The sequence below is a fragment of the Meriones unguiculatus genome, chromosome 7 (assembly GCF_030254825.1).
Source record: "Meriones unguiculatus strain TT.TT164.6M chromosome 7, Bangor_MerUng_6.1, whole genome shotgun sequence".
Classification (NCBI taxonomy): domain Eukaryota; kingdom Metazoa; phylum Chordata; class Mammalia; order Rodentia; family Muridae; genus Meriones; species Meriones unguiculatus.
Window position 1 is genome coordinate 88,536,166 of NC_083355.1, and position 14,571 is coordinate 88,550,736.

The following is a 14,571-nucleotide window of genomic DNA, read 5'->3' on the forward strand; positions in this document are numbered from 1 at the left end:
GACACATGGCCTCCTCTCAGCTGCTGTCAAGAGCGCTTGATTACGCCAGAGGACTTTAACCAAGATGCCACGAGGGGCGGGAAGATGTTGATAAAAGCCAACACCAGAATGATTTTTGAATGCTGCTTTAATCACACAAATCACACAGATATCTAATAATTGCATAGCACATTATACATCACAAGGGGAATTCCACCTGGCCACAGGTATGGGCTCCAATACTTTTGTCTTCAGCATCAGGTGTCTTCTAGGTCCCGGAACTTCACAGATCCAGCCGGACCTCAGAACCATCTCCCTATGACTTGATAGGCCAAGGAGCTTCTCTGCTCCAGCCAGGCCTCAGAGGTGAAGAAAGCTAGGAAGCTGCAGTTGCTCAGGACCTGCCTTCCAGGGCCGGTCTGGTAAGGTGGTCTGGGATTTTCAAACAGCTTTTCGGGAATAGGCTGGGTATTAGCAGTCTATCAGCATCCTCATCCTGAGTCTAGCCTGCCTCGCCTGTGTAGGCTTGGGCCGCATTTTTATACAATTATGGGAGGCATGGCTTGGCTTATCGTTCTTTCACACGGGCCAGCTACTAACCAGCTGACATTACCTAATTTCATTGCTTAATATCTAGGGGCGTTACTTTAACTGTTATACTTTAATCCAGAGCATCGCTTAGCTTATCGTTCTTGCACACACATCAGCTGCCTTAAGAGTGTTACTTAGTTACTATTCCTATGATTATCTTGAATATCTTCTTATCTATCCGTGAAAGCTCTGCTCTCTTACAAGCTCTCAATATCTTAGGGGCGTTGCCCAGTCACTGTGACCAAAAATGTCTCTTCATTTTGCTCCTGACAGCTCTGCTGTCTTACAGGCTCATTACAGCAACTCTCTGAACTGGGCTGAACTCGCCACAGGGCTCCCTCTGTCTTCCTCCTAGAAGGTTAGCATCCACCAGCTACGCTTCACTAAGTCAGTTCAAGGAAAGATAGCGAGGCTGTTAGCCCACAGCAGCGCCCAGAACACCATCTTCTAGTCAGGATTACAATCTGGCCCAGGCTCTCCTCAAGCATGAGAAGTCATTGCACATATAGGGAGTGAAGTGTCCCACACTCTGCTGAGCCTATAACGCCTAGAGCAAGCGCAGAAGGGAACGTCTGTGCTGTACACCCAGCCCGCGAGCTTCCCGTGGCCTTAGCGGACTCTACTCGGTAAGTCCTGAACCCATCGGGTGGGCACTGCCAACCTTACTACTTGTCTCCATGACCCCTGCACACAGAGGAAGGGAAGGCACATATGCAACTCCCAAGAGCAGACCCGGAGGAGAAAACAGACCTTGCTCTGTGTTCCCAGAACACAGAATACCCACTGTTGAACACTGGGGAGGGCTTACCTAGGGGCCTACCCCTCCCTGAGGAAGCCTCTAGGCCTGGGCTGGTTTTGGATCTCTTACTTTTCTCTAGTCTCCAACTTGGGTGGAGAGAGATGAGGAGATACCTCGGGAAGTCCTATCCTTCCCCTCCCTTATACCCACACCCAATATGTTCGACTTGGGCCACAACCAGGTCCCTGACCCTCTACCCAAAGCCATGAACCTTAACCTCTGCTTGTGGATTCAAGGATCCACACAAGACTCTCTTAGAGGAGAAAATGGGCCCTTTAAAACAGCTAACCTTAAAAGCATGTTTCTAACAGCTCCCTAAGACAGCCCAGGGGACTGGGACTCTTCTCTCTGTCCAGGGGCTGTCTGCCCTTGACCACCTGGGAAGAACTCCTTATCTACAGGAAAGACATGCTCATTAACTCCTCAGCTGAGGTGCCACCCTTCCAACCCCTCTTCCTTCTCTTTGATTTGAGTTCACACTCCTGATTCACCCCACAGCTCTCAGGGTGCTTCTGAAGCACAGAGATTAAGGAACCTACAAACTGCTCTCTACATCATATCCAGGTATAAATACCCATGTCTGTATTTATGTTACAAATACCCTCCAGGTTTCTGTTTTTAAAATGAGGCTCAGAAATTGATCTCTATTAAAAGCACCTCTGGATTCTAGGGACACAGATCTTGGTCAAACAGTGAAGTTTCTCTTGCTTGGATTGTTGCAGATGGGAGCTGAGTAGGATCCAGTCAGCCTTCTGTAGGACAAGGTCCTGCCACAGTCCCAGATCATGGACTCTGAATGAACTCTTTAATAACTCTGGGCTATTTTGTCCTCACCAAGGAATGGAAGACTGTGTAGTTCCTCTATGGGACTGAGGCAGGAAAGCAAAATACTCTTACATATCAGAGAAGTGCAGACCAGATAGACATGACCTGCCCTGAGAGTTATCACTGACTCTTTCTATTATAAGGCTGTAGGAAGTGCCTGCCCCAGAAGAGCACACAACACAGGTGTAGGAAACTGTGATTGCTTTTACATGTGTCAATCATTGGTTAGTGAAAGTTACCATGGCTCTGACTTGGGGATGTGTGCCTTTCTCTGTCTTGCAGGATAATGAAACCCTTTTTCTCCCATGGACTCCTCTTGCTAGCTGTCCTTTGCTGTCTGCTTCCCAGAACCAAGACAGACTATCAGGAAGAACTTGATAATAAACCAGACATTGATATCCTCCACTGCCAGAGGGAAAACTCCCAGTGCCAGAAGGAACTTTTCAAGTGCCGGAAGGTAGCTATGACCATCAGCAATGTCTCCATTTCTTTGTTCAAAGAGATGGCCCAACAGTCGAAATATGGAAACATTTTATTCTCCCCAATTAGAGTTGTTGCTGCTATTTCAATGCTCGCCCTGGGAGCCAAAGATAACAATAGGCAACATATCCTGGAGGGCCTGAGCCTCAACAAAACAGGCTTGACCGAAGCTGAGATCCACAAGTGTTTCTGGTATCTGCTCCATTCAGTCAAGCCGCGTACAGCACAAGCCCAAATAAGAAGTGGTAGCAGCATATTCATCGACAAGGCCCTGAACAAGGTAGAAAAATTTGTGAAAGGATCCAAGGACCTATACCACTCTGACGTAATCCCCATCGACCTCACAGACAGCAGGGTGGCCAAGATCCAAATCAACAATTATATGAGGAAGGAAACTAACAAGAAGATAGTGGATGCAGTCAAGAGTCTGGAGAAAGATACATTCCTTGCCCTGGTGAACTACATTGACTTTAATGGTAAGGGTGATATCACTTGGCTCAGCTGGCTCCAGGGGGTTTTGCAAATAGATACTCACATTCCAATGTTCTGTCTCCTTGGCACCCCAAAATGGAGGAGGGCAGGATGTATGTGTCATCTTTAGTCTTTCACCAATAAGCAGTGTAACAGTTTCCAACAGTTGATGAGACTGGAGGATGACAGATTAAAAGAAGCTCATGGCTGGGCTTAAGAGACCATCCTCTACAAAGATCCTCTTCTGAAAACTTTCTGAGTAAAACAGGAGAATATGTGTGATTTCCAAAAAAATTATAGCATGAGAACATAAGAAAGGCAGTTTCCATGGATTATAAGTAGACACAGTAAGCGCTATAGAAGATCACTTTGGAGCCTGAAAATATTAACATCAAATGTGGCCTCTGTCATCCCTTACCTGTCTACACAGGGCAAGCCAATTTATCTGTTTGTGAACAACCATTTTACAACAAAGCTAGCCCAGTGCTGTGAGGTGATGGAAGAAGTAAGGTTACAGAGTGCATAGAACTTTGTGGAGCACATGAACTTCATCAAATAACTCTGACCCCAAGCATGACCTCCTGCTTGGAACTGGTTAAGTCAGGACCCTGAGAGGAGCAGCTGTTCCCCCAGGGAATATACAGCCTAGGAAAGGAGTCAAACCTAAGGCCTGCTTCTCTTAACCTGAGCTCCCTCTCCCCAGGGCAAAGTCCTGCAGAGCAGAGCCCTCACACCATAGCTTCATTACCTTTCCATTCCCATCAACCCCTCTTTTCTAATGAGAACATGGGTCTGCAAGATGCCTGTCCAGGCCCTTCTGGCTTTCATAGTCTCTGCTGGGAAGTCAGATGTGATTCTAATGGGTTTGCCATTATACATTACTTGGCCTTTTCCCCTTGCAACTTTTAGTATTTTATCTTTGTTCTGTACACATACTCTTTTGATTATTATGTGGCAGGAGGACTTCCTTTTATGGTCTAATGTACTAGTTGTTCAGTAGGCCTCTTGTATACTTATAGGCCTCTGCTTTAAGTTGGGGAAATTTTCTTCTATGATTTTGTTGAAAATATTTTCTGGGCCTTAGAGAAAGGAATCTTCTTTTTCCTCTACTCCTATTATTCTTAAGTTTTGACTGTTCATGTTGTCTTAGATTTCTTGGGTGGTTTGTATTAGGAATATTTTGTATTTAACATTTTCTTTGATGGATACTTCGATTTCTTCCATTGTACCTTCCACACCTGAGATTCTTTCTTCCATCTCTTGTAGTCTGTTGGATATGCTTACCTCTGTAGTTGCTGTTTTCTTCCCTAAGTTATTCTTCTCATGATTTCCTCTGTTTGTGTTCTCTTCAATTTTTCCAATTCTATCTTCCCGAAATGGAACCATTTTGTTGATTTCGTTCACGTGCCTTACTGAATTTTCCTGATTTCCTTCAATTCCTTCACCTGTTTGTCTGAACATTCCTCTGTTTCTTTTGTTTCTTTCACTGACTTATTTCCTCTCTGAAGGCCAAACTGTTTGGCTGCGTCTTCCTGTATGCTCATGGCCACAATCTCTTTGACTTTATCTTCCTCTAATTCTTTATATATGTTATTTATTTCCTCCATTTATCTCTTCATAAGAATGAATGTAAGGTCATCTTCCTGTATTTCACTTATGTGAGGGTATCCAGGGCTACTTTCCTGTGGATAACTGGGTTCTAGAGATGCCATATTTCTTTGGCTTTTGTTGGTTGTGCTTTTATGCTGGCCTCTACCTGTCTGGCTGTCTCAGGTGTTGTCTCTTAGTTTCTGGTAGCTCTTGGAATCCTGGGATGGGGAGAATCCCCTTGGCAGGAAGATGTTTGTTCCCAAAGGGAGCTTCCTCAACATTTTGGGTATGGTCACCAAATAGCTGGTGCTTCTCAGGAATTACCACAGCTCACCTGAAGATTATGGACCTGTGTGGTAGATAACTGTGGTCATTGGTAGTCCCCAGGGCTCTCCTCTCACCAGGAGAAGTCCTGGAGACAGCTACCCTGCTGCTGTGTTACTTGCTTTGAATTTGGTGGGCTTCTGCTGCTGCTGCTCCTACACTGTGTTTGCTGGGTGCAGCCCTCTTGAAGAGGCAGGGAGCCCTGTGATTTGGTCAGTTTAGCTAGGGAGACTGGCTGCACCTTGCTGCAGCGTCTGGGGCTGAACCAATGGATCCCACGCTTTTGTAGGACTGACATTGGAGCTCTGTGCCCCAGTACCCAAGCAGTAACATGGGGTCAGGAGCTCTGAAGGTTCTATTATTCTGATGAACTTGAGGAAATGTCCCCAAGGCCCCTACCTACTCAAATAGCCATGATGGTCATGTCCTTGTACATTCTTAGGGAGGCTACTTCCTATCTGCCCCCAAGCATCTGCACTGTATCTCAGGCTCAGGAAAGGGCTCAAGACACCATAAAAGTGTGCTTGATTGTTGACTAACCCATTGTCAACCAAAAACAAGGAGCCTCTAGAAGAAAGGTGTGCAGCTGTGACTTAGGGACCTGGGATTACTTTCATTTGTTACCATTTTGCATCACCAGGGAACCATCCAACAAACTTAATAGTGAACATTTTTCCTAAGGCGCTTTACCTTTGGAAATTGAAAAAAAAAAGCCCACCCAAAGTCTCCACCCACACCCCACATTAAAGTGACACTTACAAAGCCTTTGTACCATATTATGTCAATTCTTATTCTGCTTTTATCTTGTGACACTGGGGTCCCAAGAGGTGTCTCTGGGCTCCTTTCCTCTGTTATTCTCCCACAGAACTAGACCTACCTGTGTCTGACATCCCTCTTCATCCTCTCCAGCCAAACTTGTCAGCAACTTTAACTGTCGGGTTGTCAAAATGGAGTACTTCCACCCAACAAATGAGATGTCCAGCAAGGTACCGACCATCTATAGTGTGGATGTGTATGATCTATTCCAATACAAGGATCTGTTTAGTACGGTGCTTTTATATGGACACTTCCAAATGCAAGCCATGTTCTACTTCATCTTACCTGACAAAGGGAAGATGCGCATGGCAGAAGAGAGGCTGAACTATCCACACTTCCGCCGGATGAAGCAATATAACAGCCTAAGGTGATCCCTAGTCCCAGGAACTACCCAGAGCTATGCAAGCTCTGATCAGTAAATGACAGAGACCCTAGAGGACTGGCCAGAAGTTGAGGACACAGCAACTTTGAGCTCTCAGGCAGACTTGGTGCTCATTTCCATAATGTAGGCCAGATTCACTGACAGAAACAGCATTCAAAATAAAGAGGTAAACCCATTGTCCTTGGGGGAAATCACACTCCAGTATGGACACACTCACTCCTCAATATGCAGAGCCTAGGGCAGGGTCTACATTTGTCATGTAAATTATGGCTGAACCATGCAGACAGAGATGGCTCTCAGGACCTGGCCACATTAAGGGTAAAAGGTCAAGGTGGACAGTCCTTGGGAGTGTTTGGAGGACAGGGGAGGAATCTGTATAGAAAACCTCAGACAAGAAAAGAGAGGCCAGGGCATGACTGCAAGGCAATCTATTCTTCTGTCTCTCTTGCCTGGGGTTTACTGGGTGCCCAGAGACATGTCACACCAGTCTGTGAGCCCATGCTCTCCAAGCAAACCCAGGCTCAGGCAGGCCTGAGGTAAACTGCAGGCAAAGATGCCACTCTGCTGCCTGGCCTCACCAGTGAGCAGTTGTCCTCAGCTACACTGACTCCCACTCTCTTCAGAGTCATGTTTTGGGGATAACCCTGGCTGAGTAAGAGGGGTGACCAAATACTGTAGGGCATAGTGAAACATGGTTCCATGGGAACACTCTGAGTATGCGGGAAGGGCTTCTCAGAGTAGGTGCCATCCCAGGGGCTCCTGGGACAAAGGCATTGGTTCTTCCACACTAAAGAAAACCTTCTTTTCTTGCAAACCAGGATGGTCAATGTGCACATACCAGAATTCTCAATATCTGAAACCCATAATCTGGAGTCAGTGTTGAACCTACTAGGAATCAACTATGATTTCAACAATGAAGCCAGCAGTTCAGTGCTCAAAGATGACACACTTCGTAAGTCCTTCAAGGTAAGGTCACCTCACAGTGCCTTTCCAGTGTCTGTTTGAGTCAAATAGGTAGAGGTGCAGCTCAGATACAAGGCTAAGGGAAGAAAAAAAGGTGCATATCAAGGCAAAGCTGGTCCTCGTTGGAGGACCTTTGTGATTTAACTGGAGGATGGCTCAGAGGTCAAAGCTGCAACAGGGAGACTTTGTGCTGCTGATAATGCAAGCAGCTTCCCTGAATGACTTTCCTGAACATGAGTTTCACTGTTGCTCAGAAGCATTGAGTTGCTGGGGCTCAGTTTGCCCATATTCATACAGAGAGGCTTGGGCTCAGTGACCTGAGACTTTAGCCTAGAATTTTCCATCTGTAACACTTAGAGCAACCCATCAACAACAAAGTCAGGAGGTCTAAAGTGTTCTCCAAAGATGCCAATGATTAAGGGAAATTGAAGGCAGTTCAGATCAGGCTGCTTACCCTGGAAGTCTGGACACTCGAGGTCACCTTCAGAAACCGGGTCTGCAGTAGGCTCACAACTACACATTGGAACAGCGACCTTTATGCAAAGGACATGAAATCCAAATGGTCCTCCCACCGGTGAAGGTGTGAGTTGTATCCAAGGCCATGAGAGATGGAGTCAGGAAGGGAACATGGTAGGGAATGGGCCAAAGCAGGCAAAGGCCGTAGCGAAAGGGAGAGGGGCTTTCGGTCACTACCATGGGCCGCCAAGGGCAGAACAGTAGTACCACAAAGGATAGACACAAACCATTGGAGTTTCTTTTTCCTGAGTTCCAAATGAGATCTTACCCTAGTCCACAGTAGGTGTCTCCCCCTCTGACAGGCCTCTGTTTCCCTTCCTACAGGTGATAAGTAAGGCCACACTGACCTTCGATGACAAGGAGATAGAACCTGTTCCGAATTATTGCGATAACGAAGAGTGGGCTAGTATTTCAGTTTTCCAGTTAAACAGACCCTTCTTTATCTTCATTGAGCATATTGGAAATGGGGCCCCCCTCTTTCTTGGCAGGGTGGTAAATCCAAAAAACTAACTGCCCTTGGAAGTCAGCCCCTCTCCTGAGAGCCATTTCTCCTCCCTGTTGATATTAAACATGGGATAGCTTCACCCATGCCTGGGCACAACCAGCAAAGCCCTCTCCTTGTGGTGTCTGTGTCTTCCTCTACTCCCTGAGGTATGTGATGACTGCAGGTCATAGGACATCTCAGGGGCCCCTGCATCTCGGTTTAGGAGATCCCCATGATGTCACATCTCCAGCACTGAAGGGAGCGAGGGGGTCATGTCCCCTTCTGAGTATTTCCTGAGAACAGCTGGAGGATATGGTAGAGCTCTTCTTCCTCAGGCTGGAGCAGGGCCCCAGTATCTGTCCCTGTCATCCCTTCCCTGCCATAGGGGATGTACACATCCTCCAATGAACAGGAAGGTCTCTGGACCTTAGCCCTTTTCTTCTTCTCAAGCCAGTAAGACCACTGGGCCCAAAGTCACTCCCTCTGTCCTCTCTAGTCATATGCCCTTTTACATGAATGCATCTACAGGTCCTTAGAAGGGCTAGGAAAAGTAGCTCCTGCCCTCTTCCAGAACCATCTAGCCCCGCCTCTCAACCAGACAACACAGGATGGTAGCCCTGCCTCTTGGAGGCCCCACCCCTCACCTGGGCAAAGCTGGAGAGCGGCTGGGCTAACCACTCCAACTCCCATCCAGGCCCAGCTCCAGTGCTTTGAATTGGCCCACCCCGACATCTACCCCATCTATGAACTGCTGAAGTGCACGAAGAGACGAGTCCTGCAGAACCAAAGCATCAGGATCTCCATAAGAACTGGGCAACACCATTGTTACTACCATCTCATTGACGGCTGTTGGAGCTACCACCAGGGCATTAGCCATGAGTCATACTAGGCAGACTGCTCAGACCCTGAATAATCATTTAGCCAATGTAGCTCATGCCTTAGTTGTACATAAAGGAATTAATGCTCAACTAAAAGGAAGCTTGATGGTGTTCAATCAGAGGATTGACCTCTTGCAGGAGCAAATTGATACCCTATGGCAAATCGCTCAACCTGGCTGTCAATGAAAGTATGCTGGACTTTGTGTCACTAGCATACAACATGAGAATTTTTCCTGTGCTGCAAATCTGTCTAAACAATTGTCTAGCTATATTTTAGGTAATTGGACTGGAGAATTCGATACTACGATGGAGCAGCTGAGAGTGGCCATTGTCACAGTAAATTCTACCAGAGTGGACGCAGGACTAGCCACAGGATTATCAACATGGATTGCTGCAGCCATGAATCCTCTGAAGGAATGGGCGGGCATGGGAGTGTTAGCAGGCCTTCTGGTGTTGGTCTCCTTGGTTTGCCTGTGGTATATATGCAAGATTAGAGTCTCACAACAGTGTGATGCAGCCATGATCATTCAGGCCTTTACAGCCATTGAAGCAGGACATTCTCCCCAAGCATGGTTGGATACCATAAAAAGCTAAAATGATACGCTCAGGATGGGAGGCTAAGCACTGCACTCAGGGTCAGCCGCTTTGGACCCAGAGAAGAGCATGTCTGATTGCATGCGGGTTGATGCCTCAGGTCCTGCCTCTGAGAAAAAGGTATCGGACGGGTCTGATGCTCTTTGGGTGGATGACAACTAAATGAACATCTGTACAAAGTCCCAATTTATTTCTAATATCAGAGATCAGACCTCTACTCTTGCCTGATGCGTCTAAAACAAAAAGGGGGAACTGTAGAGAGCTGCGGAATGCTATGCCTTAAAGATGGAGCTGGTTTCCGCCTTCCACCTTCCCGATGGTGAGTGCTCTCTGTCACGAACAACTCCACATTTGGCTAAGGCCGAGGATCTGGCTTGCTTCCATGTATGTGGACCTATCTTCATTGCCCCCGTGGCACGCCTGGGTTGGCTACCCAGAGGCTATTTAAGCTGTGGGCTGGCTTTCCCCGGGGTCCGAGGATTGTTCAATGTTCCTGAATAAACTGCATTGAAAAAAAAAAAAAAAAAGAACTGGGCAACAACAGGGTATCCCAGAGGAGTCCTAGTGGGGATCCTATATTGATGGCGTAGCAGAAGCCAGAGGCCCTAAACCAGGCTAAGGACTCATTACAATGAACATGTACAAGCAAAATTGTTTGGGCAAAAGGGTAACTGGGTGACACATGGTAACGCAAGGCAACATCCATGATGCGATATTTTTTGGGTTTTTTGTTTTGTTTGTTTGTATTTTGGCGGGGGGGAGTAGATTACGAGGGATGGGGGCAGATATGGAGGAACAAAGAGATTGGTACTGTGGTGCATGATGTGAGATTCACAAATCTTGAAAAATTATAAAAAATTTGGAAAATAAGACCACAGATAACACTTCGTATGTGTGTGTCTGTGTGTGTGTGTGTGTGTGTGTGTGTGTGTGTGTGTGTGTGTGTGTATGTGTGTGTTCTGGGCATACATATATTCTTTTTCTTATTAGGGAGGAAGTGAATCCAGAGCCTCACAATTCCAGGGTGACTATTCTGTCACTTTGTTGTACCTAGGCCCCTTAGTAATGTTCATTATACAAATTAAAAAAATCTTCATGCAAATAAAAACCAAAACCAGACAATACTATCTGGACAGACACCTAGACTGCTTAGGAGTATAGATTGCCCCGTGGCAGGCCTACTCGTTAGGAATGTTCCTCTCTGCTCCCTGCCCTTTCAGCTGTCTCACCAAGTTTCTCCAACAAAGACCACAAGCTTCCACCTCCTGGAAGATCACTGAATTGTTCTTGTCTAGAAAGAAGCACCCTCTCACACTTGAAAGGGAGCACAACCTGTTCCCTCCATGGTTGAGACTGCCACCCACCTCCACGTGAAAGAATCCTCCCTCCAAACTATTGTCTCCTCTCCATTCTTCTTTTTACCCTTCTACTATTGGGAAATGTTAGGTAGTAGCCTCGGGTAATGAGGAATTGTGTCAGGGTGCCCAGGACAGTAGCTCTGAGCAATAAAGAAAATGGCGTAGCCCCAGACACCACCTGCTTTGAGGTTACAAAAGCCCATGCCTGGCCCAGTCTCTCTCTCTCTCTCTCTCTCTCTCTCTCTCTCTCTCTCTCTCTCTCTCCCTGTCTGTCCCCCCCACCCCAACCCAACCCACCCCGACCCAACCCAACCCACCCCACCCCACAAGCACATACGGATATAGATCTCAGCTATTTTCTCCAATCCCATGCCTGCCTGCTACCTTGCTCCTGGTAGTGATGGTAACAAATTAACCTCTGAAAGTATAAGCAAGCCCCAATTAAATGCTTTCTCTTATATGAGTTGCCTTGGTCATGGCAACTTCACAACAAGAGAACACTGACTAAGACAATCATGAATGGATGTAGCACTTATCAAATGTTTTTTCTGCACATACCTAGATGGTGATCTATTGCTGATCATTCCGTTGGTTGATGGAGCATGTAAGGCATATGTGTATATTGAACCATCCTCGCAAAGGAAGTTTAAATCCTGCCTGGTCATACTACCCAATCTTTTTAAGTTCTCTTGGCTCTACTTTGCTAATATTTTGTTGATAATCTTTTTCTTTAATTTTTCCTTTTCCTATGTTTGTTAAGGTACAGGGAATTAACCTTTCTAGGGAGTAGCTAGGATCCTAAGTTGTTCTGAAGACATTTTGACACTGATGAAAAGGAAGAAAAATGGTAGAGTTTTTGATGGTCAGCAGGGATTGACTGAGCGTTTCCAAGCAGTTTGTTCTAACCACTAACTCAAAAGCACAACTCTCACCTCAGAGGGAAGGAGAGTCTATTCTGTAGTCAAATAGGTGCGCTTGCTGCCCTGGCGACCAGGCTAGCTTACACCAAACATGTTTCAACAAGGAAACAGTTTCATACATTTTTTAATACTGACAAAACAAAGAAAGCAATACATCAAGTTTTTTTTTTTTTTTTTTTTTTTTTTTTGCTTAAGTTCTTTGGTGGAAACATCAGAAACAAAAGCTTTAGCAAAATGATGGAGTCTCTGCTACAGGCCTCAGTGCTAACTGCTGATGTTTTTAGCTTTGGGGTTGGTAGAAGCTGTCATTTTTTTGTAAAACAAAAAACATATATATTAACTATTTGTGACAAGAATACTAGGTCAAGCAAAGAGGTGGGCAAGGACTCTGTGCCAAGCAGACATAGGTCTGTGTATCTGGCAAACCAAATGTGTTTATTCTACCTCCAAGATCTACAAAGCCTTAACTGTTCAAGCTTGGCTCAAAGCCTAAGCCCATTCTCTCATTTGAGACTCTAGGGCAACTGAGCTGATCCCCCACTAGAGGCCAAAATAAATGACACACACTCAAGATACAATGGTGAAGCAGGCATTGGGTGAACAGTCCTAGTTCTAGAGTGATAAAGAGAGGGACGGGGGAGAATTACTGCGAAGTAACGCTTACTGTGTTGCAAGCACTTCCAATGCTGCTGAAGTAGGGACAAAGGCAGGTCCTTCTGGACTCCTAGGGGGAAAGTGAGTCAGAATGGGGAGGCACAGCTGAGACATTGAGTCCCCTCCCCAGAAAGGACAAAGAGGTAGCCAAGAGGTGCCATGTAGGCTACAATGTGAGGGAAAGGCTGTGTGAGCTGGCATAGGTTCCTCAGTGGCTCTGTGCCTTTGGGGTCCTTCCTCAAAGGAGTATCAAAAACCATACATAGTGCCTCCATGAATACTCTCACATGGCTCCTTTCTCAGAAATCCCCCTTATGCTGCTCACACCTTCTGAAGAATGGTCCTGAACTTGCCTCTTCTGCCTTTGCCCATGTATTCTCCCAGCCATTCTTCAATGGGGATCCTTGAAATTACATTCACGACCAAATCCCTGCGTGGACATACTTATCCTGATTGTATCACTGGGTGCCTTTGTGAGTGTAATTAACACTGAAATCTCAGGACCAAGAGGTCAAGAACTTCACAGTGGCCATCACTGCTGTGTACTGGGGACTGTCCAGCATGACCCATGGCCCCATGGCCCCCTTCTGTAGCTCTCTGAGGTAGGTTGCAATGGCCAAAGGCTCCCTCGCCTATCTCATTCCAAATGGGTGACTCTGGGTGGTTACACTGAACTAGGTCAATTCTGGAAAGAATAGCCCAGCCCTCCAGTCACACCATCACCTGGCCAAGCTGCCCCAGGCTGTTTTTCATCACAGAGGGTCCAGGGCATGTAAGGACCAAGTATCTCATGCCCTCTGTCACCCTATAAAGCACGAAGATAAGGGACATATGAGGAACAGCCAGTACTGCACATCTACCCACAAACCTCCCACTGGCCACAGGGGACCTTGCTCAGTAAGTCCTTCACCAGACTCTTCCTTAGCTCAAGGCTGGGTGCTATCAATCAGCTTCTCAAGCTGGGTTGGCACCATCGGCACTTGGGGGAAGCAGATACCAGCTGTAGTTCCTGACATAAGTTCGGGATATAAGAATAACCTCATTCTGCATGCCCAGAGTTTAGTAGGGACACTCTGGAGCATTGGGTAGGCTGACCTGGTTCATTGTTGAAGCGCCTCCCCAGCCTGGGCCATTGAGTTTCCTTCCTCTAGATACTCACTTCAGAGGATCCACTTCAGGGAACCCTACTCTTCTTCCCCTGCACTTGCTCTGCCTTGGGGGTTCTTATTCCCTGCCCCTTTCAGAACCCAGTCCTAGCTTCAGACCAAGAGTGTAGGCTTTGGAGTTCAATGAGCCTCAAGGGCCTAGAAGAGACCAAATCACTTTCATCTCTAGATTTTCAAATCTGAATTCCAGAGCTCAGTGTGAGGTCCTCTCCCCTCTGCTCTCTGAGCTCCACCCTCCTGCCCAGGGGCCAGCTATCTGTGATCTCTTCCTAGCAACTCTCCAGATAACCTTCGTGGCCTTCTGTTTCCTCCTCTCACTCATTCTTGTATGGGTTCATAATCCCAAATTCTGTCTTTGCTTTATGTCCCACCCCCACTAGTGTTGAGCGCTAGGGGTTTGCAAAACCCATCTCTTTCCTCCCTCATGAACTGTCCTGAGGTCATAGCTTGGTGAAAGTTTGAAATCGCCTCTAATTCTTCTTACTCTCCACAACAACCCTGTTTAAAGTGAGATTTTAGAGAAGTTTAAATATTGGTTGTCACAAAATGGCTGGTGTCACAGTCCAAATTGAAACCCAGATGTGTTTTCACCTCTTCATATCCCGCACAATTGTGTGTCTCTAGAGAGTCTGGATTCTCCTTGACTCACGGCAGGTGGACAGGGCATTGGCAGTGACTGCTGAGGTACCAGGGCATCATCATACACGTTAATGAAACCCCCAAATTCTTACTGTCCTCTGAGCCAAGCTCTGAGCTCAAGCCCCATGCTCAGTGGAGTCAG

General features: G+C 46.6%; 1 protein-coding gene across 1 annotated transcript; it reads left to right on the forward strand.

The window, feature by feature from the left end:
• Nucleotides 1–1,902: 1,902 nt before the first annotated feature.
• On the forward strand, nucleotides 1,903–8,246 carry LOC110565991 (alpha-1-antitrypsin 1-6-like). Its single transcript, XM_021663777.2, has 4 exons — nucleotides 1,903–3,156; nucleotides 6,140–6,242; nucleotides 7,076–7,223; nucleotides 8,061–8,246. The coding sequence occupies exons 1-4, from the start codon at nucleotides 2,481–2,483 to the stop codon at nucleotides 8,244–8,246; spliced, it is 1,113 nt and encodes a 370-aa protein (XP_021519452.2). The 5' UTR covers nucleotides 1,903–2,480.
• The last annotated feature ends 6,325 nt before the right edge of the window (nucleotides 8,247–14,571 follow it).

Excerpts from the sequence above, each read along its gene's own strand:
- LOC110565991 (XM_021663777.2), top strand. The coding sequence starts at position 2,481 with ATGAAACCCTTTTTCTCCCATGGACTCCTCTTGCTAGCTGTCCTTTGC. Across the intron at positions 6,243-7,075 it reads AAGCAATATAACAGCCTAAG|GATGGTCAATGTGCACATAC; the intron begins GTGATCCCTAGT and ends CTTGCAAACCAG. Across the intron at positions 7,224-8,060 it reads CACTTCGTAAGTCCTTCAAG|GTGATAAGTAAGGCCACACT; the intron begins GTAAGGTCACCT and ends CCCTTCCTACAG.